The sequence below is a fragment of the Dreissena polymorpha genome, chromosome 5 (assembly GCF_020536995.1).
Source record: "Dreissena polymorpha isolate Duluth1 chromosome 5, UMN_Dpol_1.0, whole genome shotgun sequence".
NCBI lineage: Eukaryota > Metazoa > Mollusca > Bivalvia > Myida > Dreissenidae > Dreissena > Dreissena polymorpha.
Window position 1 is genome coordinate 15,634,776 of NC_068359.1, and position 20,600 is coordinate 15,655,375.

At 34.3% G+C, this 20,600-nt stretch overlaps 1 protein-coding gene across 1 annotated transcript; it reads left to right on the forward strand.

Annotated features, from left to right (window-relative positions):
* The first annotated feature begins 7,323 nt into the window (after positions 1-7,323).
* Positions 7,324-19,080, forward strand: LOC127831060 (L-rhamnose-binding lectin CSL1-like). Its single transcript, XM_052356045.1, has 4 exons — positions 7,324-7,487; positions 9,042-9,206; positions 17,353-17,579; positions 18,785-19,080. The coding sequence occupies exons 1-4, from the start codon at positions 7,324-7,326 to the stop codon at positions 19,060-19,062; spliced, it is 834 nt and encodes a 277-aa protein (XP_052212005.1). The 3' UTR covers positions 19,063-19,080.
* Positions 19,081-20,600: the final 1,520 nt, after the last annotated feature.

Sequence of the window (20,600 nt, forward strand, 5' to 3'; positions counted from 1 at the left end):
TACCGAGCAGCAGAGACGCAGGCTACATTTTACATTGTGAAAAGCGCACAGCCCCTGATGGGTTTACAAACTTCGCTTGATTAAGGTTGAAGTTAACATACGAGGTCAATGAACAAACGGACAGTCCTATCACTAAGGAATATGTCATGTCTGAATACGGCGAACTGTTTAGAGGTTTCGGATCTCTCGGGCAAAAGTAAATTACACATTCGCGAAGATGCGATTCCGGAGGTAACGCCACCAAGACGCATACCGGAAGCTTTAAAATCCCGCCTCAAGTCCGAACTTGAGAAAATGGTCAAAGACGAAATTATTAGGCCTGTATCGGAACTGGCAGACTCGGTCAATCCTATCGTGGTTGTTGAAAAACCCAATGGCAAATTGCGGATCTGCCTAGATCCAAAACAGCTCAATAACGCGATACGACGTCCGCATTATGCAACGTCTTCACTTAAGGACGTTGTCGCAAAATTGTCAGGCGCAACAATTTTTAGCTTACTTGATTTAACACACGCATACTGGAGTGTGGAACTAGACGAGGAATCGTCGTACCTTACCAAATTTACAACACCGTTTGGAAGGTACCGCTACTTGCGCCTTCCGTACGGAATTTCGGCTTCTAGCGACATATTTTGTCAAAAAGATAACGAAATATTTGAGGGACTTTCAGGTATTCACCCGCTCGTTGACGAAATTCTAGTCTGGGGACGCACCCCCAAGGAACATGACCAAAACTTGACACAGGTATTGATACGAGTACGCGAACGCGGTATCAAATTTAATCCGCTAAAATACACAATCGGGGTAAAAACAGTGCCATTCTTTGGTCACGTGATCACTGACACCGGATTACAAGCCGACCCAAAGAAAATTGAGGCAATCTCAAAATTGCAGACCCCAGACAGCCGCAAAAAGGTCGAAACCTTGCTAGGACTCGTTAATAACTTGGCAAAATTTGCGCCAAACTTAGCCGAGGTCACCGCCCCCATAAGGAGCCTGCTTAAAAAGAGGTAGAGTTCCTGTGGGACGCACCACATGAAATAGCCATGTCAAAGATTAAAGACATCATCACCCAGTCGTAAGTTCTAGGGTATTATGACCCTAACAAGCCCCTGATACTGGAAACAGACGCGAGAAAATATGGTTAAGGCTGCTGTCTTATGCAAGACGAGAGACCTACTGCGTTTGCCAGCAAATCATTAACGGACACGGAAATTGGTTACGCAGTCATTGAAAAAGAACTTCTCGTGATTCTTTTTGTGTTAAAACGATTTCATCAATTCACGTACGGTAGAGAAGTAATCGTTCACTGCGATTGCAAGCCAATTTCTTCAATAATGAAAAAAACACTGGCTGCTGCACCGCCGCGACTATCAAGAATACTAATTGTAATGTCCAAATACCAGGTCAATGTACAGCACGTACCCGGAAAAAAAATCCCTGTCAGTGACTGCTTTTCAAGACACGCGTTGCCAGACACATGTCCCGAAATAATTGAACGTCTTGATAGTCACGTGCACACGGTATATCAACAAATTCCCGTCACAGATCGCAGACTTCAAATAATACGTACCGAAATAACGAAAGACCCACAAATGACAAAATTAAAACGGACTCTTACCGATGGCTAGCCGGAATCTGCGAGCAAATGCGATCGAAACATAGCGGAATATTTCAATCACCGCGACGATTTAAGCTCAGAGGATGGTCTTATATTCAGAGGTCACACATTGGTTATCCCAAAGTCTCTGCGAAATGAACTAATAGAAAAAGTTCATTCATCACACTTGGGAATTACGAAAACACTGGAACGTGCCAAAGATTCGTTGTTTTTGCCTAGTATGTCTAAGCAAATAACTGATTTCGTCACTAATTGACCGACTTGCCTTACTCACAGAGATGCAAATGCCCCAGAACCTCTGATAACGACCGCATTTCCAGACAGACCCTTTCAGCAAATCGCCACTGACCTGTTCCATTTTAACGGACAAGAATACCTGTTAACGGTCGACTACTATAGTAGGTTCTTTGAATTTGACCATTTACCGAAAACACGATCACATACAGTGATAACGAAATTGCAAAAACACATGTCATGAATGTTATTCCCGATATCTTGATATCGGACAATGGCCCTCAATTTTCGTGCGCCGAATGTAAGAAATTCGCCGATTCTTGGGGATTCGAACATTGACCGTCATCACCAGGTCATCCACAAAGCAATGGTTTGGCCGAAAATACAGCAGGGACAGCTAAAAGGCTGATGCAAAAAGCATTTAATACAAAAACCGACGTATACTTAGCACTACTCGAGTATCGCAATACCCCGTTACAGTGCGGTTACACACCTAGTCAATTAGCACTTGGTCGTCGACCAAATCGATTGTACCAATCACAAATAAAGCACTGCAACCTGCAGCAATCAATGACAAACAGTTAAGCACACGAATGCAAAAATCTAAGGCACAGCAAAAGTCAAACTTCGACAAAACATCGCGAACGTTAGCGCCATTATCAGTTAATGACAGCGTTCGTATTAAGTTTGGAAAAATCTGGAAAATTGGAAGGGTCATGAAAGTTCACAGTGACCGCTCGTTCAAACGGCCGATGGTGGCACGTATCGCAGAAACAGGTCAGTGTTGCACAAAACGCGAGAAAATACTAGCGACATTGAGCCATTCGACGCCTTAGTTTTACAGCCTTATGAACCCCCTCCTAATACCCCCCAAGTTGAAGTGTCAATCCCAGATCCCCGAAATAACCCGATCATAAACCCAGATACAGGATATAGAAACGTGCAGGACGATAGGTGATTGGCAACCGTAAATATGCAGGAAATGAATGGACAAAATAGAGAAAATTAAATTCTAACAAAAGAAAGGCATCTGAATCCAAAGTTTGATTATAAACTAACATTTATGATTGGTCAATATTTTGTTGAAAACTCTTGATTTATTTTCAACGTTTTGATATTATCATACCATATGTATTACACAAACATGTAATGTATTATAACAACATAATCATATTTTGGTTTTGCTTTTTAGAAAAAGAGGGAGATGTTCTTTGAAATGTTCTACTATGAAATAGACTATAGCCACCACTATTTATATTGTGAAACAGATTACGGCTCCCGCCAACATTAACCCTGTACCCTGTTTTCTGATGCCGCACTTCTATATTAAACGTCTAAGCAGTGGCACGTGATGTATTGTTAATAACATTAGTTAATGCTTAGTAGAGTTAACGTTTATATAAGTCATACACAATAGTGTCATAACTATAAAACACTTGCTTGTCGTATAATATATTTGATTCTTTCCTTCGTTAAATAACATTATCATCGTTGAACTGGTGTCATGCTAACTGATGCTCTCTTTCCAGAATTTGAGATCGCAGACAAGCTTGTGATTGAAGTAAAATACAATGAAGAGTACAGACCGTAAGTTGCCCTGAACATAAATCAACGAAGGCATGAACACGTTTATCAAAGGAGACTGTCTTATTGGAGTTGGTAAAGCTTTGGATTGATTTTTGTCTAATGGTATTTTGTCACTTTATTAAGTCAATTCATATTCCTGAATTTCTATTATGCGTAATACGCCTGACCATTTTTTACCAACCTCCGCGCAGAGATTTTACTGGAACCAGTATATCTGGATCAAATCCCTTCCTTCATACCCAACCACGTGATGATAGCTGACCCACGTGATACAATAATTTTCCCGTTGTTATTTTTACTTTTTTATTTAGGTTATTTATTTACTATCAACCAAAACTTATTAACTATTTTCAAAATATAAAAGAAAATGATACTACTTTGCATAATATAATACTTAAACGAACAAAAAAATCCTACCAAATCTGGTACGATTTCCTTGTGATGGTATGTTAGAGCATTGAACGACAACTCTGCGTAGATTGCATTTTAACATTTTGTCATACATCGTCTGTGTATTTGGTAGCTGGTATTACTCCGGAGAAATTCAACCATTCAAAATATCACGTAATTTGTCCTATCTGACTTAATTAATATAGTCTTAATCCAGGTAATCGCTTTCGATACAATAGCTGGCATAAGCTGTTAAGAATAAAAAAACGAAACTTATTTACAGTAAGTGTGACTCACATTGCCTAATTGATTTAGAAATTAATTAGCATCCGACCGTTGAGTAGTGAGGCTGTTATAAAATCGAAACGCATTATCTTGTATTGAAGTTAAAAATAAGCGGCGCTGATGAATTATAATATGTATGTGCACTTTAATATTTTGTGAATAAATTGTGGCCAAGTGTGGTTTTTAGACGTCCATTAAACTCAAAGCCTCACAACAACATTGTGTATTGATTGTTCCAATGACCTCCGTTTATTGCTTGATTTTCGTATTTACACGTGATGCTATCATGCGTCTTATTGTATGGTAATTAGTCAGTTGCATCAAATAAAAGCCGTTTGAGTATTTACATAAGAATTATATCCTGCTGATGAAACTCTAGTTTCATTTTTTAAGTATAGAGATACCATGAGTGTTTATGTTTAAATTAAACTTAGTGATGGTCAAGTTTCGATGGCATGGAATAATTTACCACTGTTTTGTATATATGTATATTTGTTTTGATTGTTTTTGTTCTCAGTTATAATAGTATTCTTGTTTTATTGTGAGGTGCCCCTGCATGTCCGTCCGAATGAAAGCATACACGTATGCAGGCCAACATTTTAGTAGAACCATGTGGTTATAACATGTCACCCTCGTTTATAGAGAAATTTGAATTACAAAATTGAAGTGAGCAACTGTGTGAATTCGGAACTGGAATACAATATCGTTAACCATTATAAATGTTTCCGTAGAAATGCGTTTATGTCGTGTGTACATACCGTGATGCTTTTCTGTGATTCGTTTTCTATGAACACAAATGAAATTTAGATGTCATAATTGTGATTTTACATTATGGGCTTTGGATACAAAGTCAATGATCATTATATGATACCACTTTAGTTGATACTTAAAAAGCATTACTATTTCTTTGTTCCATATACTCATCATGCTCATCTATGATCCTATCACTTTATAGTATGGTTTTATTCATTATTATCTGGCCGTTTGATCTTTTGATAATAGGCCTTTTTGTGTTAATTTTTGCTTTAAATACGATGTTGTTTTATAATCATTGTGGCTTTTGAGTCACATGTGTAAATATTTATTCTATAGTTCGTTTTCATAAATATGTAAAAATAATCTTATTTTGTCTTATCGTTCATAGATTAAAGGGATCTTTTCACGCTTTGGTAAATTGACAAAATTGAAAAAAGTTGTTTCAGATTCGTAAGTTTTCGTTTTAGTTATGATATTTGTGAGGAAACAGTAATACTGAACATTAACCATGCTCTAATATAGCCATTATATGCATCTTTTGACGATTTTAAAACCTAAAAATTATAAAGCGTTGCAACGCGAAACGATTGAATAATTTGGAGAGTTCTGTTTTTGTCGTTAAATTTTGTGAAACTACGAAGATTGCATATATAAGGTATAAAATACGTCATCTATGTGTACTCGGCGAAATAGCTCAGTAGGCTAAAGCGTTTTTACTTCAGGACTCTGGCAGGACTCTAGGGGTCACTGGTTCGAAACCTGCTCCGGGCAATGTTCTTTTCCTTTTTTTATTTTTTTTCTTGATTTTTTACTGGAGCTTTTACGATCCAATGTTTACATTTATCAATATAAAGCATTTAATGAATAAGTTAAAAAAATGCCAAAATCTGTGAAAAGGCCCCTTTAACACTGAAGAACTGTTGTATGAGTGGATCGGTCCCCTTTAATAATTTTAATTTTACAGTACTGTCCCTTTAATAATATTTGATTTCGTAACTGATGGCGTCATTTTTATGACATACATAACAAGGAAACCTTTCTACACAAATGCAGCCCTTCAACAAAGACAACAATGTTATTTAGGAATGTGCACCCTAACTGTTTCACATGATTCTCCTATATACACTGTTCATTTCCAAGTTGTCATGATATGCTAACTGTACATGAGGAAGGATTCGACAACACATTTTAGATGAGCCTTGCTACTCCCATTTTTAAAGGGCCATGAAAGTTTAATTTCGTATGATAGATTTGCGCCTATTCAATGAGTTTTTGTTAACCGAAAGAACAAACATCTTTATAGTTGAAAAGGAAAAGCAACACAAGAAGCAAAAGCAAACATGTGTCCAGCAATCGGTTACATACACAGGTTGTTAAGGACTTGTTCACCGATATTTGTGTTTTGTTTTACTAAATGTGCGTCTTTCACATACACAATGCTAAGAATAGTCTTAAATAATTGTAATAGGAAAAACAAACTGAATAACAAATATTGACTTCACTGGACTCGAACCCGGGACCTTTCTCCGTAAATATAGGTGGCGCTCTTCCTCCGCCAGATAGCTGCATTATGTAGACATTGCATATCGAAAAAGAGATCTTCCTTAATGAATGCATGTTGTTTTGTTTTCATTTTACAGTGGCGTCATATGCGATACTGTAGAAGTCAAAACTATTGTCCCTTTCCATGTTCTTTACGATAAACACTCATAACAACAGTTTCATGGCGGAATTTCTTATCATGACGTCGAGACTGTTATTTGGTGTGAACATAACATACATGCAAACCTGGCTTGATAAAATCTTGTTTCCTACCACGGTCCTTGTTTTAATTTTTGTACTTAACGTTTGCAGATATTCAATAACTACTACACATAATCCACTTCAAATATGACCTTGTAATATTATATCAGGTGATTGATGGAAAATGGTCTGTATAGTATCAAAGCGGAAAAAGAGTTAAGCACTTTGTCATAGGACAGCTCTTGTATGTCCTGTGGTATTCAATATATGTTGTCTAAAGTATTATACGTTAACCTAAAATATAGGCGCGTTCAGTCAACTACATACTGAAATAAAAGTACACATTTTAATTAATTGCCATAAAACCTTAGAAAAAATCATCCGGAGTCGACTTTATGGCAGCTATTGAACAATTAATCCTTGGTGTGGTTATGCACTTCTTAAAAAAACTATGGTGTGAGTTTATTGTTATCGCCTGTTGAGATTGATCTTATATTGAACAGGTTTCATTATTGTAATGGGAATAATAAAAAGGATGCATTCGAAAGGCCTTGTCACGCGAAAATGGACTACGTCACATCTAATCTGCAAGGCTATATCATACGTGTGTGAAATAATGTATATATAGACCATTTAGCGTACAACTATAACTCATATAGCATTCATTTACTCACTGCTCGGTCTTTCGCTAAAAAGGCTCACTGACTATGTGTTGCCGACGGGATCGGTTGGCAGTGTGGCCGTCGGCAGTAAGTCTGGTGCTGGCGTTCCTTTGTGTAGGCGCCGTATTCGACGAGAAGCGGATGGATGTGTTTTTCGTTCACCAAAACAACTTCACGCTCCCACCTACGTTTGAACTCCAAACAGTCAGGTAAAACGTTTATAAGTTTATAATTGTCAGAGCTTTAAAACAGGACCGCGTGTTTTGAGATAAAAAGTGAACGGATATCTGCTCACAAGTTGTCATAAATAAGAAAAGAAGTATTGTAATTGATTGTTATTTACACGGACCGCATAAGGATTTGCACCATTCAATCATTACTATTATATGGAAAGATTATTATATCAAAATGAACATATGTTTGAACAATGACTTGCATGAAATATGTTATAAGCACCTGTGTGTTGCTTAAACTGTTACGTTAAAAAACGAACCTCGATGACTACGTGATACATGTGTTTCATTATTATGCAATTTATAATTAACGATTGTTATTCTTAAAGGTCATACGGGTTGTGACGTAACGAACAATTTGGGGCATTATTGAATAAATATATACTCGAAATTTGTATCAACGCAATAAACCACATTTCATACATTCTTGAAAAGGCAGTCACTAGATCAATATTTAATTGCCCCGGGGTATCAAAGGTCAATAAGTTCGACACCTCATGTTTGCATACTTTATGAATCCTATATTTGCGTATCATGAAGATCGTCAAACATCGGTTAATTCCGTATGTTTTTGTTATGTGTCCGTTGCATACGTCATATTTATGCAGACATTTGACTTTACACACGGCCAATCAGAATTGCCCACGTAACAATCAACTTCTGTATTTTGTTAGTAAATAGTCAGTATCAAGCCCACAGCAGGATAAAGAGGTCGTAATTTCTTGCTGTCGCGGGCGGGGTCCGTTGGAGCTCTTCGCTTTTATCTTGAATTTTACAAACATTTGAAAACGTTGTTGAGTTCATGAAGCAGAAATAAAAAGCACATACATCTGAAATGAACTTTGTCTACGTTTAATTTTAATTGTAATAATATAGACAGTATTTTCTGTTTGTCTTTATAGCTTATAAAATCAACGCAGTTTAATAAGAAGCATGGAGTGCCTTAAAGTATTGTATAGATTCCCTTTCGAATTCAAACAGCGTTGCTTGATTAGGTTCAATCAACCGATCTTGGCACTTGCTATTTAATAGCCAATTCTAAATGATTGTCGTTCTAATGTTTTATTCTATTATTGTGCTCAAATTAACTGGATGCATCCAATTTGATAACTTTCGGTGTAATCAATTCTATGGAAAAAGAAAACACTAGCAAAACAGTGACGTCAGTTTTTAAAATTTTTAAGAATTTAAGTCATTTGATATTGAGATGTTGTTTTCGGCTCTTTTTTTATGTTTGGAATGAAGACAGGAACAAATATTTAAATGATGCGATACGTAGAATACAAACGATTTGATACATCGAATACCAGGTAATTGTTGAACACAAATATGTTTATAAGCTCCAATCAATAATTGAAATTCAAATAAGCCTATATAAATGTATCTTTATTCAACACTAACTGTATTCCTACTCACCAAAGAAAAAGATTCAATATTGGACGATAGCCATATCCGTCACTGGTAATGCATTATTTTGTGTTTCTTAAAGTACAAATTACAAACAAATGTGTATTGTATCTCTGGCTTCAGGAGCAGACTTGAATGCGTTGCGAGATGCCGCAAAAATTCCACGTGTTCATTAGCGCTCCACGGCGACCTTTCCTTGCCACAAAGGATGTGTCTGCATCTTCAGAGCGTGCTGACCTTGAATGTTGGAACTATCCCTATGCAATCGTACACAGTGATGTCAGATGTGTGGGCGGTCGTTCCTATTCAACCGGTAGTATAGTTATGCTTACGTTTGTGTGCTATTGTTTTAAGCTCAGACGTATTGTACCTTGAAAAAATGAACTCTTAGAGCATATCTTATTATTTGTTTCATACATTTCGCTTTTGTCCGGTTACTAATTTCTTGCTAGACATCAATAGATTGTTCAAGCGTCGATAGAAATAGTCTGCGCTGAAACTGTTATAATGTGTGTCATTAGAATATAACTAGTATCGGTGTGTGGCTTAATGAGCCAACACGAAGTATACTCCGTTGACCTTAATGTGGAAGATATCAACATGTTTCATCGGAAATGTTTTCCGAACTGACTAAAGTGTTAAAGTGAATAATTTTAACATAGTTTAAGTTGTAGCAGGACCATCATTGATATCAATGTCATATTGTTTTAGCTATAAAATATGGGTTATATATCCTATATTTTTGTGTTCATGACAATTACGTGTACAAGTAAATTGATAAAAATGTTCTTCCTACAGAAGGAAGGCCTCGTCATATCATTATCGCAGTGTTGCTAATTTTACCACGCAAAACAAATTTGATGGAGTATTATTGAAATCACAATTTCGGTCTGTAAGTTCGTCCTCGTATAATTATTTAAAAAGTTTGTTGAGCAAACTTCTCTGACTATCTTTGCAATTTCAAATATGTTATCACCATGAATTGTGATGTACTGAACACGTGTCTTTCCCAATCACCCACACGTTCGTAACTTACGTGCCCTTGAATTTAAAATAGACATGGTTTAACTGTAACAAATAATGCTATACATTGGTGCAGCAAACGCCACTTTTCACGCGAAAAAATAATTTACCACCACAAACAAAAGATGTATAAGACACTTTTGTTTCACCCCAAGTGATACACTTATTCATGGCTGCTTCTTCCATTGAACATAGCTGACAAAGCGGTTTGGAGGTATTAGTCATGCTGTTTTTGTTTCTTCGTAAACAGTGATGTACGTTACAGAATGTGAATTTTCTTTTAAATTGCAATACCTGCATATATTCGGCTTAGTTAAACCTGGGTGTGCACACAACGTTTTAAATAGTGTTTATGTATGCAGGCTTTAAATACCATGTAGACAATACATTATATACCTTTGTATACCTATTTATTATACAATCACATTGATATCTGCCTGATATAACGTTGCCTGATATATTTTTTATATCATGGGAAAAAGGAGGTTCTTATATCAGTCAATGATAGGAGGTAGGTCATATTACTCGGAATCAACTATAAAGCAAACATTTTTAGTAAAATCGAATCAGATTCAAGAAAACAAACAATTTGATACCAAAATGTAATATATTTTAAACACAAAATGCAAGACAAACTGCAAACAATCATTTTTTTACAAATATAAGGGTGCGTGCTCATGACGTCATTATGAACACGTCAAACGACATTTCATATTCTTTCCCGCTAAAAATGCAGCTTTTTAGCGATTTTTTTGTCTTTATTTATTCAAAATCGGGGACGTAGAGGTATGATAAACAATAAAAGAAGGTTACTGCCTGATCTTTTTGCAATATTTCAGGCTCGGTACGAATAAAATAACGGCTCGGCAAGCTTCCCCGTTATATTAGTCTAAGCCTTGCCTGAGATATTAAAAAAAGATTAGGCGGTAACCTGTTATTTTCTATATATCTGTATTTACCTTTTAGTGGAGTATAGAATGGGGAATGCCGAATAACACGACCCCGAAGCAGCAAAATAAAAAAGACGACAAGTAACATACGATCTCAACACTCTGGGTAGCCGACGTTGGAACTCTACACAGTCGTATGATTAGAACTTGATTTGTCTTCTTTTTCAAGAGGACTTCCAAAAAAAGATTGCAATAAAATTATAAAAATGTAATCAGATTGTTGTTAATGCTCGTAAAAACCTTCACTGGAAAACATAACCTACATTGAAAATTGTTTGCATAAAATATTCTTAAAGCATAACGTATATTGAGTTTGTAATGCCGTTTAAGGCTGATAAGTGTAAAGAATGTAATAAGACATTGATAGCGAATACTACTTGTCATCGTCTATTTGAATTAATCCGACGAGTTGAAGCCTCGCCATATAATCCTTTCTAAAATGGGTGTAATTTATTTAAGCACACAATGACACTAATATAGTATTATATTTATCCTACAATAATGAATATATTTTTAATCCTTGTTGGTCAAATAATAGCGATTAGTAGTTAAAACAGCAAAAACATTTTAAAGTAACTGAATCGAACCTTACGTAGTAATTTCTATTTGTGATATTTTCTGGTTACACCACGTGCAATTGTATTCAACAATTCAATGACAAAACAAAGCAACAAGACAAATATCGCTATATGCCTCGATTAAAATTTAATAAGCATTCAAAAATATTACACACTGAAGTAGAACACATTAGTTTTTGTACAAACTTAAATACTCGATTTACCAAGGTATAACACACAAGCAATAAAACAACTTACTGCCATGTATCACCTTAAAGAGACCGTCAACCAGATTGACGAAAAAAGAAAAGATCTAAAATACCGTATTTTTTTACAATTATTAGTTTATATTGATTAAAATATCTCGAATGGTATATTCCATTATTAAAGTTGTTAAGTTTTTCATATTTTCAGTATATTCGTTTATAAAATTTTACTGGGTATGTGAATCAGGTAACTACCAGTTAACTATAAATAACGCAAGTGGATTGATCATCATTGTCACCTAGTAAACCTAGGAAGGCAAATTGTGCATGCGTAGTGAATTGTATATATTTTGTATATATAATGATCAATCTACTTGCGTTATTTAAAGTGTGTATATCTTTATGTAACCTTTTTTCGCGATGTACTTTCGATTTCACATTTGGTATATTTTATTACAAAATATACTGATAATATGAATTTTTTTCAAGAAATGTAATTTACCAGTCGTGATATTATAATCAATATAACCTAATCATTGTAAAAAATCGGTATTTTAGAACTTTTCTTTTTTATGTCAATCTGGTTGACTGTCCATTTAAAACAAGTTAACCCCATACGTTAAGCATGATTCAGCATTTATTCCCACCAAAATTTTAATTTCAATGTTTAATAAACTCTTCTATTGGATCACTTTTTACTAACTGGCCTATACAATACGGGTTAATGCTCTACTCACCCAAGTTTATTTACGCATAAAAGTCATTATGTTTGTTCCGTCCTAGTATGTTTGCTTCCATGACGAGTTAAAAATCTTCAAGAGGGACATTTGTTCATCGCCATATTGCTTTTCCATTTTGATGTAAGCACAAAAACTCTTTATTCGTAAATATTATTTGATCAACTAACAAAAGAACGACCATTTTATCAGAAACATTACTTTTTCAATTCTTCGTCAAATAAGGATGCAAATTAAAACAAAACACAACAATACACTAAAATTTTAAGAATTAGCACTATTTTTAAATCACTGACACTGTTCTCAATCCGTAAATAATTTACTAAATTGTTAACAAATACAAGTAATATAAAACATCGCGTTGATCGAGTATATTCTGAGTTATTTAGCAAATCTTTGATGCAATTTCATCGGTTTTATTCCAGCCATATATTTCAACACTCATATTCACTAGTTATTACAATAATGGCAATGCACATCAATTCTCATGTTTTTGAAAACGAGTTTTTTATATGAAGCGCTCGTTTTTGGATAATTAAGTTAGCGTTTATTTTAATGATCGAATTCGTAATATGTATGACATATACTCAATAGGTTATCCCGGAAAGCTTACTTCTTTTATCACGGGACATACCTTAGTGGCTAGTTTTGCCATGAATCGAACACTATTTAGTAATTAAGTTGATGCATTAGAAGTTCCGACGCGAAAGAAAGGCTATTTTAAGCGACGCAATAAGCATTCGCCAGATCGTAGGGTTTTGTTTTCAAAGAAATGTGTTATATCTAGTAATAAGTATAACATTTGGCAAAACTACTTAATTTGTGTTTGTATGTATTTTGACGAGATTTACACACCATTTTTTGTGAAAAGTTTACCTTTGGCTGATTTGTTATTTTAAAGAGACAACAGATTGTACAAACCTTTAACAATTCGCCGCTTAAGGAAAATAATTTTTATCTTAAATTAAAATGGAGTATTTCAACAATGTTAATATTATACAAGCTCTTTTTTAATGCACATATTTGTTACAAGACACGCATATGATTTCATGATTAATCAATAAATAAAAAAAAACACTCTTACTCTACTAATTTTTCAGTTAAAAGTTACATTTGACAGTGACCGCGATTTCTTGTTGACACAGTGCTAACAAGATTTGATAATCCATAAATAAGTGTTAAAAGATACATAGTTGATACTTAATGCACACATTTTAATTGTAATGTACTAGTCTTGACTCAATGTGTGTTTATTGTGTGTTTTTAATGTAGATAGCAATTTGAACCTATATAGTAAGTATTCTAAAATTTAATAACAAGGGCTGATTGTGTTGAACAAACATAAGTTACATGAAATTAGACTGTCTGAATTTGCATTGAAAGACAAAGTAGAAAGCGTTGTTTATTTTAATCGTATAAGTCAATTATAAAATAAGATTCCCTTTTATTGTTTTACCTATAATTTTGTATTAATGTCATGTGTCCTACTTTATATTGCGTGTATAAAATATGGCCATCATTATGTACATACCCATCTACATCAGCAGCATTGCTCTATCCGAAACGGATGTACTTGCCATTGGTTGCTATGGAGATAACTAAAACATCACAAACATTAATGGCGACGACAAAGCCCGCGGTACGTCGTTTTAAAACAAATAAAAACGGGACCATGCTGAACTGGGGCACAACTACTTACGATAAATATACTGTTGGTTTATGTCAAAAGTTCAACCTATCCGTCGCTTATATTGGGGACGCTGATTTCGATGTATCACACTATGTGGTGTTATGGGACAACGCGATATGTCTTACTCAATTACTCAGGATCAAGTGGATTAAGCATAGTTGGTGTCGCGATACGGACAACGAGAGGCTTTTGGTGGACTAGTATCCGTGGTCATAGAGGTTATGATGACCTTGACGTCACTCGCTTAATTTCACACACAGTGCACATAATTACACATTCAAACACAATTTAAGAACTCGAACGTCTAGGCGGAGATATTTATTGTATTCCTATCAAAAGCTCAAAATATGCACAAGGAAGGAAATAGGATGCCATGTTAAACAATGGCATTAAGTCCCTTTGATCGGCATGTCGGCAGAGGGCCGCCCCAGCTCTTCCAACTGTTATTTTTCAAATCAAAATTTGAGTAAGTCTGCTTTCTTTATGAAAAATTGGAAGTTTTAGTTTAAATGTTCACACAAATATTACAGGAAAAAGTTAATAGAGTTAATCTTGTCGACTTAAATAGTACGTCCAGTTTATATGTTTCTACAAACAAAAGTTACCCTGACATTGTTTTGGACACGAAAATATACCGAGCAATAATGAAATATGAAAGGAAATGTCTCCAGAACGATGAAATCAATGGTTAAGGCAAAGGTTAAATACAGCAAGTTATGATCTAGACAAAGCAGTAACAGCTGAAATAAATACAGAACATAGAACAATGACGACGCGGGGCAATCATCACCTTATAAAATTGGTAACACTCAAAAACACATAAAAAGAGATTGGTGTCAATTTACAAACTATAAGACAACACAGTTATCATACTCAAATATGCTTTGGTAATTTGGATGACACAGACAACGAACTAGAAAGTTCAACCTCGTAATCCACTATTTGTAAGGATGTTTAATCTTACAACGAAATTTAGCAGTTTACTACAAGTATAGATGAAGAAAACCTTAAACTGATCGAACGATAATTTGCTGACGACCAGAATAGCTAACTTTCGCTTGCAAAGGGCATTCGGAACAAAGCCAGTTTATTGTTTCAAGAAAGACCTGGATGTCGTCCACTTTGCGTTCAACAATGATTACGAAAGAAACAGCGATAATACTAGAGGCATATCCCTGGATTACAAAGCACTAAGCACTATGGTGATTCTCATGTTTCATTACCGGTATCTCCAAACACTTGTAATACTAAATATAACTGAAAAAAGATTGAGAATGTATACAGAGCATTGCCGCGTTATTTGATTGAACAAAGACGCTAAAACATCGACAAAGTCTTCATTGCTGTTTATTTTGCTCCTTAAACTTTAACACAAACACTCTCCAAAGTCCAGTAATATAATAATCAACAAGATACTAGCGAAACCGTTAACGGGTTTCACCCATGACAATTTGAAATTGTAAAACTACATCATTGCTTGTGTAGTGCGCACTGGCTTACTTTTATACAAAAAGTGACTGTTTATATACCAATTTAACACTAGACGCTAGTATGTTATATAAGGAAAGATGTGTAACTTAGACAGGGAACGTTAATAACGTTAATTTGTTATACTAAGGAATGTATATTATATATGACATATAGGCATGGGGCTTTTCTTTTCAATATAACTATGAGGAAAATTGTCTGCATACATTTATTAATGAATTGACCATTAAATCGTTGTTTTTATAAACATAAGGCCAAACCAAGAAATAGTGTTTTTTTTGTAAATAAATAATTTTCTTAAATTTTAACAAGACCAGGTTTGTGTAGTATTATCGATTGGACAAAAACGATAACACATCGACAAAGTTGTCATTGCTGTTTATTTTGCTTCTTAAATTTTAACACAAACACTTTCCAAAGTCCAGTAATATTATAATCAACAAGATACTAGGAAAACCGTGAAAATTAGATATTGTGTAATTAGATCCCTGCTTGTGTAGTGTGTACTGGCTTACTTTTATACAAAAAGTTACTATTTATATACCCGTTTAAAACTAGACGCTAGTATATTATGTAGGGAAAGATGCGTAACTTAGACAGGAAACGTTCAGCTTTTAAACTAAGAAATGTATATTTATAAATGACGTATAGTCTTGAGCTTGTCTTTTCAATGTAACAATGGGGAAAATTGTCAGGATAAATAAATACTTAAATAAATTGGCCAAACGACCACACCGTTAAATTGTTGTTTTTATAGACATAAGGCCAAACCATGAAATTGTTATTTTTGTAAATAAATGATTTTCTCAAATGTTTATAGATCAGGTTATTACGTCAGAGCATATTTCTATATCTATTTTTGAACGAATCATAAATTTAGTTTTGCACAGTCCTTATCTGTCAAATCTAATTAAATAAATACATGTTTGTTTAGTAATGATATTAACTGTGTTGTTATTGTATTTCAATTAATTTTGATTTCAATAAACTGATTTTATTCAGTAATGGAAATTGCATGTCTCTTTTATGCTATATGTTTATTTATTAGAGTTTTAAATGGTTTTATTCTCATTGTGTCTGTCGAATACAAGGGGACTAGAATACATCTTGCTTTGCGTTGGTATTGTATTTTGATTTATTTTGATGTAAAATAAGCTGGCTCTAATACCTAATGTAAATACCATGTCTTGTGTCTGCTTTTACTCTATTAATTAGTACTTACACTTGTTCAACTCCATTGTTACTGTAGAATACAGGGAAATTTCTGTACGCTTATTAAGTGCTGATCGGTTAATTACCAATGCTACGAATGCAACTAATTGATTTAAAGATAAACACACGTGCGAGTGATGTGACATTATTGGAAGATATCGGAAAACCGAATCCAAGTCGGAAAGTGACGTTCAGTGTTTATAATCAAAGAAAGTAAAATACGTGCATTTGAACAAAAGGAATATTGTTAGTTTACCGCGAGCGGATGTATGTGTACTTAAAAGGCTAAATTTTATTCAAAGTATTTCGGCGTATACGCCATGTTTGATATGTACTCCCTGGTATAAAGTGTTTAAGTGCAAGCGAACTTTTAAACTAATGGAGATTTTATATTTATCAATTATAATGGGTAAGTTGTAATTTTAACTTAATTTAAATTAAATGTATTTTCACCTGTACTAGAAATTGTTTAACTCATTATATTTTCTGTTTATGCCATGATAATATTAATCATACAATATTTATAAAACATATCGAAATATTATATGTTTACAGTATTAAATGTGACCAGGGACGTAATGTGTGCTCAGTCCTTCCAAGAGATCGGCTCCTGCCCGAGTGGTTCCCCTCTCCTTACAGTGTTTAATGACCGGAAGTTGCAATGCGCATGGCGCTGCCAAAATAATGCTGACTGTCTCTCGTTCAGAATTGTTAATGGGGCTTGTCACCTATTGAGTGACCTCTCCATTACATCAAATGACGTTCTAAACGTGCATGAAAAATGCTATGCAAAAACAGGTTTGTAGCATGATTTATTAAATGCAATTAGTAACTCACCAGACTTCCTTATAAGTGATATAAAATCAAGCGAACAAAAACTTATTTAATGAATTTAGTGTCGTATAAATATATTGTTATACACTTAGCCTCGAATATGTCGCATATTTCATCTAAAATACACCCATATTGCTAATGATTTGATGTACTTACAAAATATGAACATTTCAGTCAAGAAATTACCTTTGAATTATATCCAGCGGTATTAAAGGGACCGCAATTGACGAAAAAAGAAAAGTTATAAAATACGTTTTTTTTTAATTATTAGTTTATATTGATTAAAATATCACGACTGGTATATTACATTACTTGAAAAAAGTTGTTAAGTTTTCATATTTTCAGTATATTCGGTAATAAATTTTACTGGGTACAGGTACCAGGTAACTATCAGTTACATATACATAACGCAAGTAGATTGATCAACATCGTCACGTGGTAAACCCAGGAATGCAAATTGTGCATGCGTAGTGAATTGTATATATTTTATATATAAAATGATCAATCTACTTGCGTTATTTATAGTGTGTATATCGTTATGTCATCTATTATCGCGATGCACTTTCGATTCCACATCGCGAAATTTTATTACCGAATATACTGCAAATATGAACTTTTTTTCAAGTAGTGTAATATACCAGTCGTGTTTTTTTAATCAATATAAACTAATAATTGTAAAAAATACTGTATTTTAGATTTTTTATTTTTTCGTCAATCGCGGTTTACGGTCCCTTTAAAAACGGGGCCACCAAAGTTTTATTCTTACACATTCTTGATATTTATTGAATTTATTGCTTTGTTGTGTAATTGTTTCGCTTTTTATTTCCAAAGAACTCATTAAAAAATCTGTAATTGAATCTAGTTTATTTCATGTTTTCGATCAAAATAATATTTCTTCCATTTGTTTACAACTTAATATTTTGTTTGCAATGTATACAATCTTTGAACAAACACTGTAAAGAATAATCCATTTATTAACAGTGGTCATTTATATATGGAAAATGTTATCTGTTCATTTACGGTGTACATGAATTAAAGCAAACATGGCTTGGATACTGCAATAAAAAAAATGATGCACACATACTAATTGCTTGCATTACTTTCTTGTGCATATATTTGAGTACAATATACCATGCAGTTTCTTTATTAAATTTGGTTTTCTGACGCAGATATTTTCGTGTGCGAAGGAAAAATGGTCACCTTAACTTGCTCTGGCGCAAAGAAAGTTCAGATTGGCTGGGCCATGTACGGCGAGGATCAAGGTGCACGGCATTGCTCGAAAACAAACACCAAGACAGTGAGGTGTCACGCAGAAAATGCCATGGAGACCGTGCAAAACTTGTGTGAGAACAGGTCTTCGTGCGAATTAAAAGCCAGTAACGCGGTCTTTGGAGACCCTTGTAAAGGAGTTTATAAATACCTGCATGTGAAGTACACGTGTTTATGAACTTATAGTTATATTGTTAAGCCATATAATTTACAAAATATATTTGCTTGTGTTTGAGTATGACGTGTCATTCAAAATATGGTTTTCATACATTATTTCGTAGTATTTGCACAAACTATATACTGCTTTTTTCGTATGTATATTTCGTCTGATATTGTATCAATGCCCAAGCAGTGAGATTTCTTGACATTTCGAGTTGGCTCTGGTTAAGACGCAGCGAACCAAATTGACAGCCATCGTACATGAGCTAGTGATTGGCCATCACTACCTGCCCCGCCACCTCGAGGTTGTACCAAGCATAAGGGGGCGAAACAACCTATGACAGGTGGAGCTTGGCTGACAACGTCTATGTTCCGCAGTTTATACGGTAGCATAACATCATTGTGGAGAGCGTACAAAACAATTGTGAGAACAGGTCCACGTGCGCGAATAAGAAGCAACGGATGTTTGCATATCCGTGCCTAAGTTTTAAAAATAACTTCATGTTTAGAAAAAAGAAGCTTTATAAATTGTGGGTGACCAATTGCAATTAAAACACTATAATGTTAGACTTGTGAATTAATCTGTATTAATTTTTTTACGTTGTTGGTTTCTTTAAAAACAATCAACCATAACGGTAAAACACATGTTAGCATTGGGTTTTGAGTTGCATACATTATTAAACATATACACATATTAAGTTTATATTCCCACGCTAGAAAGTAATAACGACATATGTGACTAACCGGTTGATCAATTATTGTAAAGCAATTGTAAGTTACTGATTGACTGTGACTACATTAAAGACTAGTATGTAATTCACAATTAATTATGTTTGTCATTTGGAAAAGATCATAACAATTAACGACCACTCTTTGTTTAAAACAACATATTTCCATTAGCTATAATTGATCTTGCATCAAAAACATCTGCCTGGGGATAAAATTGATGTTTAAATCTATTTATTGTTATGGGTCATTTCCCGGTTAAAACACATGTTTGTATAAGAGTCGCTCAATAATGGATCATTCAGTTTATTTCTAATTGAATTTTCGGATAAAAACAACATCTCTCATACATTGATTTTGAGAAAAGGGCTGCCGAAGGAAGAGTTTTTTTAGACAAAATAAGTTATGAATTGCGTGTTTGTGCTAAATAGTCTCCTCATTTCATCGCGTTTATTTTTATCACGACCATTTATTAATAATTTTTAAGTATTCGCAAACTAACCATTGAAATAGATGTCGGACGCAGCACTATCGTTTACTCTTAAAACTTGCTATAAATGTATGACTGCGTTGTATTCGATACAAATTCTATAATTTACACAGAATGAGAATTATATAATTTTGAATAATAGAGATCTCATTGTAACTTACCAATCGGTATCGTACAGTTGGGAATAAGAGGTTATCTCTATGAGTGAATGTCCGTCAGTTGTGAGGTTTTATTATCATATAATTTGATTTTGCATTTCGGTTTGTATTGTATTTATTCATATCTTCAAATTATCGTTTCAATAAATTTACACACATGCGTAAATCTTGCAAAAATACATT